The sequence below is a fragment of the Notolepis coatsorum genome (assembly GCF_963971535.1).
Source record: "Notolepis coatsorum genome assembly, chromosome: 2".
Lineage (NCBI taxonomy): Eukaryota > Metazoa > Chordata > Actinopteri > Aulopiformes > Paralepididae > Notolepis > Notolepis coatsorum.
Window position 1 is genome coordinate 127,184,177 of NC_140166.1, and position 14,407 is coordinate 127,198,583.

Consider the following 14,407-nt stretch of genomic DNA (forward strand, 5'->3'; position numbering starts at 1 on the left):
CTTTTTACTAGATTTTTTTTTGGAAATTGTTGTATTAAATACAAGATTATATACACGAGAGGTGGGGTGTGTCTCTGTGTGCTGACCTCTCTCTCGGCCTGGCAGAGCGCAGTGCGTGCCGCGTGGACCAGATCTCGGGGGCGTACGGCTGGTGGGGCGAGCGTACCCGCTTCCTCACCTCCCTCCACGCCTGTCGCACAGAGAACTACGTGCCCGGACTGCACCTGCTCACCTTCCAGCACCCACGCAACGACTCCCAGCCCGACAAGGTAAGGACTGGACCTGCTCACCTTCCAGCACCCACGCAACGACTCCCAGCCCGACAAGGTAAGGACTGCACCTGCTCACCTTCCAGCACCCACGCAACGACTCCCAGCCCGACAAGGTAAGGACTGCACCTGCTCACCTTCCAGCACCCACGCAACGACTCCCAGCCCGACAAGGTAAGGACTGCACCTGCTCACCTTCCAGCACCCACGCAACGACTCGCAGCCCGACAAGGTAAGGACTGCACCTGCTCACCTTCCAGCACCCACGCAACGACTCGCAGCCCGACAAGGTACGGAGTCCAACACTACCACCCTCTCTGCCTGGTAGCTTCAGTGGTAATTATCAGCGAATAATTGAGGATTCATTCTCACACTTAAGTTTCAATGCAGCAGGTAAATGAGAGCGCTGTGGGGCGGAGAGGCTTTCTGAAAGTTCTCGTGACTAAATGTCCTCGTCTTGAGAAGAACTGGTTTTAAAAATGTATTTTGGATTATCATTTCTGTTAAGTAATTTCTTGCGCTGATCCAGCCAAGAAAACAACAAAAACTAAGCGTTGGAATCTTTATTTTGGCATTGATTACTGTGGCAGGGCTCGAGGCTTCGGTTCGGAGCGTTTGGGTCGGCCCTGTTTGGCACGTTGACTTCACTGCAGACGCCTTAACGCAAGATGTTGGAATCGATTCTCTCCCGATTCATTTCCATCATGTCTTGTTCTTTCCGTCGCTCACGCCTCATTTCTGTGTTTTCTTCTCCTTCTCGCGACGCACTCGTAGAGAGGCTTCCCCTCTTCATGTGGCTTGTTGTGGTCGAACCTGTGCAGCCGTCTGTAGATGATAGTGCTTCTGTTGATGTGTCTCCACTCCCGTCCCATCCTCTGCCACCCTCCTCCTCCTCCTCCTCCTCCTCCTCTCCTCCTCTCTCTCTGTCCCCAGGTGTCCATCCTTCGCAGCACCACCATCATCCTCAGCCCCAACACGGAGATGGACGTAGCCCTGCAGTTCAGGGGCTTCATCCACCCACTGTGGGGGGCCCCGCCCCCTGCCCCTCCCCCCACCGAGACCGTCTCCATGTGGGCTCGCATCCAGAGGCTCCACTTTGAGGCTCGCATGGCCGCCGGGCCCAACTCCAACCAGCTGGTGAGCGATGTTCTTTAGAGTTTGTTGGATTAGATTCCATTCCAATTTATTGTCATTATACGGCACAACGAAAAGAAGTTTGCCATCCAACCAGAGTGCAAATGTAGCAGTAAAGTGCAACAGCAATATACAGTGTACAGGTGGTTAAACTGAGTGCCTTTTTTTTATAAATTTTTTCTCCCATTTTTCTATATTTTCTCCCATCCCAATTTCGTATCATCCAATTCAACCCTCCCCTGTCACGAACGCTGTTTCTTGCCTCCCACAAGCCGGCTGCAATGTGGACTAAGTCATACAGAGCACAAGTCCCCTCCGGTACTTGAGGTAACAGCAGTCGCATCTTTTCACCTGCGCAGCTCGATCTCTCAGTGGCGAGGAGTAACGCGTGGGAGGCTCACGCTGCCCCCGACACTTCCTGATTCTACTGCGCAGGCGCACCAACCGACCTGTGGGAGTCGCTGTCCACAACGCCCGATCCCCACCCATCAGTTTCCCACCCCCTAATACGGCCAATGTGTATTAGTACGGACGACCAGCCAAACTGAAAGCAATGTGGAGCGCTGGGCTCGAACAGGCAAGCCCAGCGTCTCCGCATTCGTGGCGAGCGCCTTGCCCACTACGCCACGTAGCCGCCCACGGTGGTTAAACTGAGTGCTATCGTTAACACTATTACGATGTTCTTTCGTTTCAATACTTGTTTTCATTGCCATTTTAATGAGCTCTTCTCCAACTAGCGGCTCTAATTCTCTCTCTCTCTCTCCCTCCCCTCCCTGGCTGAGCAGGAGGTGGTGGGTCGCTGGGCGGCCCAGCAGGAGAAGGAGCAGAAGCTGCTGGCCCGTCCGGACGGCGGCCGCTTGTTCCCCAACCTGACCCGGGGGAACCACTACCTGGTGCAGGCCGAGGGCTACCTCAACAACTCCGGCTCGGGGCAGACCAGCGAGATGGCCCTCATCTGGAACAGGACCGCCCTGCCCGGAGGGAGCGTGAGTGCTGGCGGTCTGAGATCTATAGGCTAGAGCTGGGGTTCCCAAACTTTTCAGGCCAGGACCCAGAAAATAAGGCGTCAGAGAGCCGCGGCCCAATGCACATCGTCAGGCTTTCTTTCTTTTTTTTTTTTGCCAGGCGACCGATTTTTTAAGCCAAATATCACTTCAATCCTATTAAGTTAGTTCAAGTTCGTTATTCATTTATATGTGCTATTTATGAGAGGGCTAACTTGTTGCAAAATAATAATGATAATAATAATAGCCTCATTAAAATACTATTGTTTTCAGCGTTTTATGTGCATAATCTGTTATTTAGTTTGAAATGTTTGTTGAAATAAGTAGATTTTTCGTTTTTGTTTATTTATTAAGTTAATATAAAACCATATAGTCACATTTTAGAATACAATAGAATTTTAGAATACAACTAGAAACACTGTCCTGGCCTGCTTCTAAGTTCAGTGACCTGAATTATTATTATTTTTTTTTTATAAATCATCTCCCGTGGCTGCTCGCGGCCCACCTTTGGGTCACGACCCCGACTTTGGGAACCACTGGGCTAGAGTAGGGGTGAACCAGTACCGTCTGTCACGTAAAATGCGGTATCGATGTCGGAGAATTTCCCCCAAATACTAGAATCCAATACCAAGTATCGCGTGTAACATGTCAGAAATCGAAGAAGAGACTTGCTCTTTCCTCTAATGGAGGAAAGTGGATTATATCTCAAAGACCTTAGTTCAGTGACCTCAACCTCATGGTCTCGGTCTACGCTGTTCAGTAAGAGCAACGCGTCGGAGCAGTGCTCTGTATTATCGACTGATGCTAAAGTAGTCAAAGCAGGCAACAAGGGGTGTGGATGGGTGCGTCCCTCGTCTAAAGCAGGTTTTCACAACCCATGTCGGGATCAGAATATTTATCTATTATTAAAGAGATTAGCACTACATTCATACCTCATTTGCATTTGCACCTTACCTTAAAGTTTTGTACCTCATTTTCTGCATTGTACCTCACTGTTTTGTTACTCATTTTTACTCACTGTACTTAAGATTGCACCTAGGTTGTACTTTAGATTGCATATTGTATTGTATATAATATATTGTATATTCCTCTTTACTTCCTTTTTCTTTTTACGGTATGAAGCACACTCTCAGGGGCTCATACAGAACCAAGCATTTCACCGTAACGTACGTGTATTTTATTGTGATAATTAATAAACAAACTTGAACTTGAAACTTGATCTAATGTGAGGTGTCACTGATAGTAATACAGTCCCTTGAACAATTCACTTAGTTAGGTTGAAAGTAGGGATGCTCGATATTGGCTTTTTTACCGATACCGATATACCGATATTGTCCAACTCTTAATTTCCGATACCCATATCAACCGATACCGATATATGCAGGGTTCCCCCCCCCCCCCATTTTTTTTTTATAATTTCAGGTAATTAACATTACATATCTCTTGTTGTGGAATTAACACAACATTATGCATACTTTTGACAATAAATAAAATCAGAATTTGTTCTTACTTGCTTGCCTGGGTAAATAAAGGTTATAGAAATGTAAAAAAAAAATATATATATATATATATAATTTTTTTTTGAAAACCGATACCGATATTTTCCGATATCACATTTTAATGCCGATATCGGCCGATATTATCGGCCTACCGATAATATCGGACATCCCTAGTTGAAAGCGAAAGTGCTTCCCATGGTCTTTGCTCTGTCCAGAAGCCACAGAAGCCTGGCCTTGCCTGAGGCGTCGTTGACCAAATTACAACAAGAGCAGCTCTGTTTCTGCCCCCCTGAGAAAAGAACATCATACTTATGTCTTCATAAGGAATGAAACATCTGTACTATCGCTTTACGCAGAACATTTGGACTGTGTAATTGCCATAGCTTTCATATATCTCTGAAATATGGGGGTCACCCAGTAACCAGTATGACCTGTGAAACTAGGGTTAGGGTTCAATTAAATTCCCCAGAAAATTAAACCCTGATCTCTTTTTCAATATTTGTCCCATCCTGGTCTCTCCTGGTACCCCTCCTCTCCCCTGTAGGAGATCTCCTTCCTCTTCTTGGAACCCTACCGGTCAGGCTCCTGCTCGGGGTACATGTCCTGCCTGGCCTGTCTGTCGGACCTCTCCTGCGGCTGGTGCCCGTCCCTGTCCCGTTGCTTGCTGCGGGCCGGTCCAGACCTGGAGCCCTGTCCCGAGGAGCAGGGTGGCGGGCAGCGCCATCTGCTGTTAGCGCCACAGCACTGCACCCTGTGTGAGGAGTACAGGGACTGCTCTGCGTGCACTCAGGTACACCGCACTCTGCTGCCAATGATGTCACTATACAATTTAAAGGGGAATTCCATCTAATGTATGTATAAGTTGTTATTCTGCAAAAGGAGATATTTTCTTCAAATATCCCATGATTTATTGTATAATGAGCGATCTAGATCAGTGGACATTCACTTCCTAGCATTATGGCACAGTGCCATGGCTTGTTATTTCATTACAATCACCTGTCGTCTGCCCATCAATATGTCTGTGAATATGAATTAAACATGCAGAATGGTGAAAATAATTGTAAGTTGTTTTATCACTGTTACTAGCTAGTGCATTACTGTGACTGTCCACAATAAAACACGCATTTCAGGCAGTGTGTGATGTCACAGCGTTGCATCTTCGTTTGATTTGAGAGCTTGTGAAGTAAAGCTCATAAAACAACAGATTTTATTTCACTACCACACTACAAAGGGTTAACGCTTTCACTACCTCACTACAGAAGGTTAACCTTTCACTATCACAGTGGTAATGAAAGGGTTAACCTTCTGTAGCGTGGCAGTTAAAGGGTTAACCTTCTGTAGTGTGGCAGTTAAAGGGTTAACCTTCTGTAGTGTGGCAGTGAAAGTTTATGTTTTCCATTTGGTCACTGCCATCTTGTTGTTAACGGGTGTATACATCTCCCTCAAGTGTCTCTCTCTAGTTATGCACAGTATTTGTCACCAACGATGATGTGAACTCTGGTCTGTAGGACCCATACTGCGAGTGGCAGATCAACTTGAGCAAGAAAGGCGACTACCAGTGCAGCCGACGGGGGAGACTGGACGGGTCCATCCGTGACCCAGGGGGGTGTCCTAAAGTCTGCAACCAGTGAGTAGCCATTCTGGTCCTACCTCAGGCCCCGCCCTCAGGAAAGCAACAGTTGTGGTTGGAGGATCGAGAAAAGAGGGCAGGGCTTGTTGAGATGGATCCATTCAGAAGCACTTTATTCACCTAACTCCATGGATGGACCTGGAATGTGACATTTGTTTGGACAGACATATCAACAACTCTCAAAGTTCCACAGTATGACAGACACAACAGTTCCAAAGACAGCTTGACGTTTCATCAAATTTGTAGGTACAGGAAGCTAAAGAATAGAAAGTAGACTATACCTCGCTCGATACATTTAGCACTATTATGCATCATTATAAGCAGCATGGCATACAGTAGGGTTAGAGCCATGAAAGTTAAGAGTGATTTGTGTATTTCTCTCGTGGTAGTGAGGTGAGTAGTGAAAGAGTGTTGAGTGTCTTGTAGTAGTGAAAGTAAGAGTTGATGAGTGTCTCGTAGTAATCAGTAGTGAAAGTAAGAGTGATGAGTGTCTCATAGTAATTAGTAGTGAAAGTAAGAGTGATGAGTGTCTCATAGTAATTAGTAGTGAAAGTAAGAGTGATGAGTGTCTCATAGTAATTAGTAGTGAAAGTAAGAGTGATGAGTGTCTCGTAGTAATTAGTAGTGAAAGTAAGAGTGATGAGTGTCTCGTAGTAATTAGTAGTGAAAGTAAGAGTGATGAGTGTCTCATAGTAATTAGTAGTGAAAGTAAGAGTGATGAGTGTCTCGTAGTAGTGAGTAGCGAAAGTAAGAGTGATGAGTGTTCAAAATGAACAGTTCAGAGTATGAAATACACATTCATAGAAAATATATAGATCATTGAAAGATCTCTTTCTCTCTCATTGCACAGGAGGAAGACATGCGGGGAGTGTCTGTCTAACTCTAGTCAGTGTGCCTGGTGTGAGTCAGCCCAGGCCTGCTTCTACTTTGCTGCCTACCTCACCAAGTACCCCTACGGAGAGTGCAGGGACTGGTATGACAGGTAACGTCGACTATCAAAAGTTGAGCACAATCAATCGGGGATCCAAAAATAAACAAATTTAAGTTTTCAATTGTATTTGCTACATTTTGTGGCTATAAAAAGGTTTGTTTCTTTATATTAGTAATGTTTGCAAAGACTGGAGTAACAGACCTATATTCCCATTAGCAACGGGCTAAGAAATGTCCAAATACAGATCAAACTCTTAACACTTTGGACGCCAACAACGAGTATACTCGTTATTGCCCGCCATGCGTTGTGCGCCAACAACGAGGGAATTCGTTTTTGGGATCAATATTTAATTTTTCCGCCATGGCATTAATAATTCATCCAGCCTCCCTCCGGGACGCAGCTGGACCCTGTTCTGATATTGCAACGCCTCAATACCGCCGCCTGGTGGATTTTGGGCGAGTTACACTCTACGCCAAACCGGAAGTGTTGCTCGGTGCATCAGGGAAATTCCTCCGCCAGAGATATATTGTAACGTGGGTCTAGATACACAATCGAGTGCATTGGGATTGCTTTCGAAACACAATAATCAATATGATTTCGGCGTTTATTGCGTCATACAAACGGGAAATGGATCTAGCAGATCGACGTCAAATAATTGGAATATTTTTCCTCCAGTCTCATTGGCGAACGGTAAGAGGAATCTAACGTTATTTTCAGCCCGATTGTCCATTTCTTTGTTTGCAATCGGTCTGATCAACGTATCAACCCATACTAAATAAAGCCGTCACTGACGATCAAGGAATTATAAACGACCCCCCCCCCTCCCTTTCCTTCACGCATGATGACGCATAATGTATACCGATCATATACATTTGAATTTTTTTATATAGCGTGTATAGGAAAGAAACGCCAATCGATAATCTATCATATGTGTCAGGGCCTATAACTCGCGTTTTAGGAATTGCTGTAGAAAACCTTAAAAACATACTTATATTCATGACGGTATTAACACAACAATGTATGAATGAAAAAATGTATACACTGTATATATTTTTTTATTTTTGTGACTGAATAATTAGGGGGGAATACATGATGAACTCAGTTGAACTCACTGTTGTATTCTCACTTGTTCTACCATCTCTCCTGCCTTCCAGTGTCCACTCTGTTCCGCAGTGCAAGCAGTGCTCTACCTTGAACACGTGTACAGACTGTCTGCAGACCTTCCAGTGTGGCTGGTGTGGCGACTACAACAATCCCACCATTGGAAAGTAAGGAACGGCCAAGGGACAAAAGTACTTTTGACAGACACACATTGATGAATAGAGCACATGCTAATCTGACTGAGAGCAGATAACTTATTTGTTATTGTTTTTACCTTTCATTGGTCATGCAAATTGTCTTAATACATTCATAATTACAGCTGTGGCCTGGGGAAGGAGTTGCAGGCAGAGGGTTACACACACACATACGGTACATACATACATACATACATACATACATACATACATACATACATACATATTAGGGGTGAAACGGTTCACAAAATGGACGGTTCGGTTCGTATCACGGTTTTGGGGTCACGGTTTTCGGTTCGGTTCGATATATGTTGTTTTTTATATAAAAAAAATATGTAACACTCAAAAATCTAAACATTTATAAAAAAAAAAAAAAAACGTTTAAAGTGTTAGTGTTTACATCCTTAAATAATGTTTGGCACACAAAGACCGAACTGACTGAAAAATATAGGCTACATTTGTCAAAGTATTAACTTAGTGCAAACAAACAATATGCTCAGCCAGCACTAGACTTTCCTTTCTTTAATATAAACACAAAAAAACAATGTCAACAATGTTTAAATTCCCTGATTGTCAGTTCTTAATAGAAAGATTCATTTTCCGCTTGAAATTAAAGTGCACTATTTGAAATACAATGAAAGGAATATGGCTGGATTTCTTATCAAAGGGAAAAGTGTCACTGTTATTTAAAATAAATAAATAAACAAATTAGAAGACCGGCATCAATATAAATTAAAATACGTACATTATCTGTCTACATTTATTTAGACCAACATTATTTAAATATTGAGTGCAACTGTGGTTGATTACGTAATTCGGTGAGTTGGAACTATCTATGGGTTGGCGGGTCCCCACGGACATTTTAGGGCGTGTTCACACCTACTCTGTTTGGTCCACTTTAAGTGGACCATGGTCCCTTTAAGTGGACCATGGTCCCTTTAGATCGATAGTCCGTTTGGTTTGTACAGGTGTGAACGCAAACCGAACTATAATGAGGACCAAACAACCGAACCATGGTCCTCTTGAAAAGTTGGGACTTGGTTCGTTTCAATCGAACTATAGTACCTAATCCAGGAAGCAAAGTAGCCTACTCCTCTCTAGACTGGCGCCGCACGCGGACAGTCTCTCTCTTCCTCCCTCTCTCTCTCTCCTCTCTAGACGCAGTCTCTCTCTTCCTCTCTCTCTATAGACTCGCGCCGCGCGCACCCCCCAACTTTCTCCTGCATGAGGAGGACATTCGCGGACATTCTCTCAGATAAAGAAAAAAAAAGCGTACATACTTTTTGGGTAATTTCATAATAGCAGCGTGGACCAGCTCTGTAACAACAACGCATCTCGAGCTGCTTCTATGCAGCTGTCTAGTAGTTGACAGCTTACGCAGGAAGGGAAGGTCTCTCTCTCTCTCTCTCTCTCTCTCTCTCTCTCTCGTCGACTAGCGCCGTTCTCATAATAGTATCTCTCTCATTACGCTGCCGGCAACTGATTACATTTGTGAGTGCTATAGTCCAATAGATGCGACAGCATGTCCTTTGTTTACAAATTAGATCCGCACCAAACAGGGTAGTGTGAACGCAGACCAAAATTAAACAATGTATCATTTTCACATTTGGTCGACCAGAAAGTCCGGACTATCCACGGAAAGTCCGGACTTTCAGATGTGAACACACCCTTAGTGTCACGGACCTTCAGCTCAGCCAACGTTATATCAGCTCCGGTAACGTTAGGAGGTGATGGCATGCAGTGGAAAAGCGGCAATAGTCCCGGTTGGAGTTAGTAAAACACAGTTGTATGTTAGCCTTCTTGGATGTTGAATAAACGCCTATCATTGTCTTTCAACACCCCGCCTCTCAGACTCCCATTTTCTCCTCTGCTAGCTAGTAGCTACGATAACATTGCATTGACTGTATTAGCTGGCGGGCTACCATAGTTCAACATGCGTTGTGTTGTACAAACTGTTAACGCTATGGCAAGATGTGTGTAGGCCTATGTAATGTTAATGGCTATGTTTTTAAAGTCGTAATGAAGATTGATTTATATTGTGCTTGCCATTTTTACACAAACTGACTAGCATCTGGTCCTGGCTGCTGCTGCTGCAGCCAGCGCTCACCTCTCCCGGCTCCGTGCCAAATGAAATTTTTTTATTTTTTTATTAACAAGACGCCCCGAACCGTGGGGGTGGTACCGTACGGTACACGGTTCGAATGCGTATCGTTCCACCCCTAATACATATGTAACGGATGGTATCATGAAGTGCAGTCAAGAAGGGCTGGGGTGAGGAGCGGTGCCAGGATGGTATCGTGAACACAGTCACGAAGGGCTGGGGTGAGTGGTTAAACTATGGGTTAAACTCACTCTCACATCCTCAAAAGACTCATAGACACGGTACAAACAAGTGAATTCACCTCTTGGTATAGCGGTCTGTGTTGTTGCATGCGGCGTGGGAGACCTGTGTTCGAATCGCCCTCGGGGCATCGAAGTTTGAGGTGACGTTGTCACAACCGTTACACATACATACATACATACATACATACATACATACATACATACATACATACATACATACATTACACACACACACACACACACACACACACACACCTGGGAACTACTTAGTACAACTTCATCTACTGTTGGCCACTGAGCAGGTCCATTGAAGAAAGTCGGGGGTTCGATGCCTTGCTCACGGCCACCTGAACGGCAGTTATAGAGGGAGGGTAGACTGACGCACAAGCAAGTTAGGAGATTTGAACCGCCAACCTTTCTTCTCAAACCTCTCCCGGCGACCCGTGAAGACTCATGCTTTGTGTTGTGTTTCTCTTCCTTCCTGTCAGGTGTCTGAGAGGAGACTGGGCAGGACTGGACGACCCCTCTGTGTACAACTGCACCGTGGCTGTGGCTGAAGCACGGGTCGCCAAGTAAGATGCCTTTTCTTGCTGCGCTGAAACTGTCGACTGAAAACTTCTTCAATCAATATCTTAAATGAAAGAAATATAAAGAATACTGGGCGGCTAGGTGGTGTAGTGGGCAAGGCACTCGCCACCAGTGTGGAGACGCTAGGATTCGCGTGTTCGAATCCAGCTCTCCACATTGTTTTTCAGTTTGGCTGGTCGTCCGCAGTAATACACATTGGCCGTATTACGGGGAGGGAAAACTGAAGGGTGGGGATCGAACGTTGTGAACAAGCGACTCCTACAAGTCGGTTGGTGCGCCTGCGCAGTAGAATCAGGAAGTGTCGGGGGCAGTGTGAGCCTCCCACGCGTTACTCCTCGACACAGAGATCGAGCTGCGCAGGTGAAAAGATGCGACTGCTGTTACCTCAAGTACCGGAGGGGACTTGTGCTATGTATGACTTAGTCCACATTGCAGCCGGCTTGTGGGAGGCAAGAAACAGCGTTCGTGACAGGGGAGGGTTGAATTGGATGATACGAAATTGGGATGGGAGAAAAATATGGAAAATGGGAGAAAAAGTGGATCAAAAAAAAAAAAAAAACTAATTTACTATTTTACTATCATGCACTTTGCTACTAAGGAATCTACCTTCCCTATACCACTAGCTACTATGCTAATTTGTCTATACTACTATGCACGCAAGACTGTGGCACTGAAGTTCGACACTGTTTGACGAACAATCTTACTCACCCTTAGCTGACTTGTTGTACAGAAGTTGCTTTGGATAAAAGCGTCGGCTAAATGACTAATGTAAATGCGCCGCTGTTATGCCACACAGTGGCCGTCTTACCTGATAGGATACGACTCTTTGGTCTTACCACGAGGTTCTGACACGGGTCTGGAAAGTCTGAAAAAGGACATTTCCGTATGACAGCATTATGGGTTTTGTTCCCATAGCAATGTAGTAATAGTGAAATAGGTCAGTTTTCCTTGCCATCAGCCCTCCCACATAAATACACAGGACCCGTGCCCGTGACGCCTGCACCACAAATACAGCGGATGCCTGCAGAGATTTTAACCACCGTAACCCAGGCTCTCCTCCCCTCTGCCCCCCCGCTCCAGCCCGCAGCCCCACACCTCCGCCCCGCCACGGCCCATGGAGATGGAGATGGAGATGGAGCTGGAGCTGGAACACATGGACGACGGGGAGCGGGACGCCGTCTGGTCCTACCCCGCCTGCCCCGACGTGGAAGAGTGCAGGCTGGGCCTTCACAACTGCCACCCCTTCGCCACCTGCGTCAACACCCCCACCTCCTACGAGTGCCACTGCGAGAGGGGCTACACCGGGGACGGCACGCTGCACTGCAACCAGACGTGAGTCTTTTTACGTTGATTTCTCTGCTGTTCTTGATCTCTCGTCTCTCTCTCTTTCCCTCTCTTGACCTCTGTTTCCCTCTCGAGGCTTTGTGTTGCGTCCTCCAGGCTCCAGCGGTATAAACGTGCCCTCCTGAGCTAACTCTCTCCGTCCCTCTCCTCTCCCAGCTGTTACAACGAGTGTCGTGAGGGCCAGTGCAGCGGCAGCCCGCGGTTCGAGTGCGAGTGTTCCCTGGGCTGGACGTCTGACCCGGCCACCCTGGTGCTGAGTGGGGTGGAGTGTGACGTGGACTGTGGCTGCAACTTCCACTCCACCTGCATCACTGCCCCCGGGATCTGTGATCAATGCCAGGGTGAGGCGCAGAACCACATGGACAAAATTAGGGATGCACGATAATTATCGGGGCCGATACCAGCAATTATGACGTCATCCCGATAAACCCGATAACATTATTGATAGCTCCGATAATATATAATACATTTTTTGGTTAAAAGAAATCCGGTGTGGGTGGATTGGGATGAAGGGCGTTTGTTTTTACTGTAGGCTCCTCCCTTTTTGCCAGTACTGTGGTACGACTGATGCGTGTGGTTTAGGAAGAGGGAGTTTTTCACAAATCCAGCGCTCCCTTTCTCATGCCTGGCTGTGACGTAGTCGCGTAACATTCAGAAGCAGCACAGATAGTAAACAAACATGGCGGCGTCGGTAGTGTGGGACTTTTTCAAAGTTTCAGAGGGAAACAGTTTGCTTGCTATTTGTAACAAATGCAGAAGTTCCACGAGGAGGGAAAGGGGCAACAAGCTATAACACATCCAACCTAATAAGTCACCTGAAAACATCACCACCGCTACGATGGTGTATTAAAATCCGACGACGCGCGAGCAGCTAAAGGCTAAGCTAATCCAAAGCCAGCTGCAAAGAACCGGCGCGGCTTGTACCTATTGACGAGGCGTTTGCAAAATTAAAGACGTTTGACAGAGATGATTTGTCTGGTTTATTTAATTCTTTTTGAGGCGTGCTGTCCTATAAATGCCAAGTAATAGTTGTTTCATGGACCAAGAACACAACAGTCTCCTCTCCTATAGCGTCAAATGTTTTATCTGCTGACAAAGCACAATACCTGTTGGTTTTTAGTTCACTCATTGTTCAGGGAAACACATTGTTAATGACATTGACGGATTGTGAATTTTGTGATCGACTCAAATTATATTTATTTAGACAAATAAATATAGTCACTTTATTTGAAGAGTCAAAACTGTTCTCTTGGCTTTGTTTTGTTCATAGTAGTAACGCTCATGTCATGATAAATCTGGTTAGGTCAAAACTACAGGAATATACATAAAAAAAATATAATACAATAAATATATATATATTATCGGTTATCGGTATCGACCTTGAGGAGCAGAAAGTTATCGATATCGGGTTCAACAAATCAATATTGTGCACCCCTAGACAAAATGTCATATTTTTATTATGATAGTCCTGACCTTTAGAGTCTACAATACCTTCCTGTGTAGTTTAAAAGCCCTTCATCGTGGTAATAGCCGTGTGATAATTTCTAATAAGAACGAAGATACTTGTGCCCTAATGATGGATACCTGGATGTCCCCAAGGGGACCAATGATATCAATATGGTTTCTGCATACTGTTGCGCTCTAGTACTAATAGGCTGGATGGATTTCGATGTCTTTGTTTCACTAACTTATATGAATGTGTTTTTTTTTTTCAGTTACACATTGCTATTGATTTTCTGTGTCGTGTCTCATCCTTCTCGTCTGCTCTTCTCCTCAGACTGGACCACGGGGCCTCACTGTGAGCACTGTCGTCCAGGCAGCTCCGGCTCGGCCTTGGCCGGCGGTGGGGGGTGTGTGCCCTGTGGGTGCAACGGCCACGGGGACCCCCTGCAGGGCTACTGTCACAACGAGACGGGGCAGTGCTACTGTACACACAACACCCAGGGGCCGCACTGCGAGGCCTGCCTGCCCGGCTACTACGGAGACCCCAGGTGAGGAGAGCTCCGTGGTGGAACTGGGGGGCTCCCGTCAATAGCCTCAGAAAATAAGCTCTGCGGCTGTAAGGGGCGGGGTAACATCCACTCAATCAAATGACCAAGTCAAATGATTATAACGAGCGAGCCGTCAAACCATCTAGTGACACGTGCGCTTTCTATTCAATTAAATTCAAACCTTTATTTATTCTCGAAAGCATAATTGAGGTCACCCTCGTTTTCAATGTCGTCGAGACTTAGACATTTCAATGCATACATTTTTTACAATATAATAATAAATATGAATAACCATATAGCACTTTTCATACATGGACCGCAGTCCAGAGTGCCCCACGGCAATTAGTATGAAAATTAACATAGGCATAAAATCAACATA

General features: G+C 45.6%; 1 protein-coding gene across 1 annotated transcript in view; it reads left to right on the forward strand.

Moving 5' to 3' along the window:
* megf8 (multiple EGF-like-domains 8) overlaps nucleotides 1–14,407 on the forward strand; it is a 129,005-nt gene that overhangs the window by 38,006 nt on the left and 76,592 nt on the right. The window contains exons 14-24 of the mRNA XM_084308713.1: nucleotides 106–269; nucleotides 1,203–1,406; nucleotides 2,189–2,389; nucleotides 4,451–4,696; nucleotides 5,415–5,533; nucleotides 6,387–6,518; nucleotides 7,622–7,735; nucleotides 10,594–10,677; nucleotides 11,774–12,025; nucleotides 12,194–12,378; nucleotides 13,815–14,028. Of these exons, the coding sequence (XP_084164839.1) occupies nucleotides 106–269; nucleotides 1,203–1,406; nucleotides 2,189–2,389; nucleotides 4,451–4,696; nucleotides 5,415–5,533; nucleotides 6,387–6,518; nucleotides 7,622–7,735; nucleotides 10,594–10,677; nucleotides 11,774–12,025; nucleotides 12,194–12,378; nucleotides 13,815–14,028 (1,915 nt within the window). The remainder of the gene's footprint in view (nucleotides 1–105; nucleotides 270–1,202; nucleotides 1,407–2,188; nucleotides 2,390–4,450; nucleotides 4,697–5,414; nucleotides 5,534–6,386; nucleotides 6,519–7,621; nucleotides 7,736–10,593; nucleotides 10,678–11,773; nucleotides 12,026–12,193; nucleotides 12,379–13,814; nucleotides 14,029–14,407) is intronic.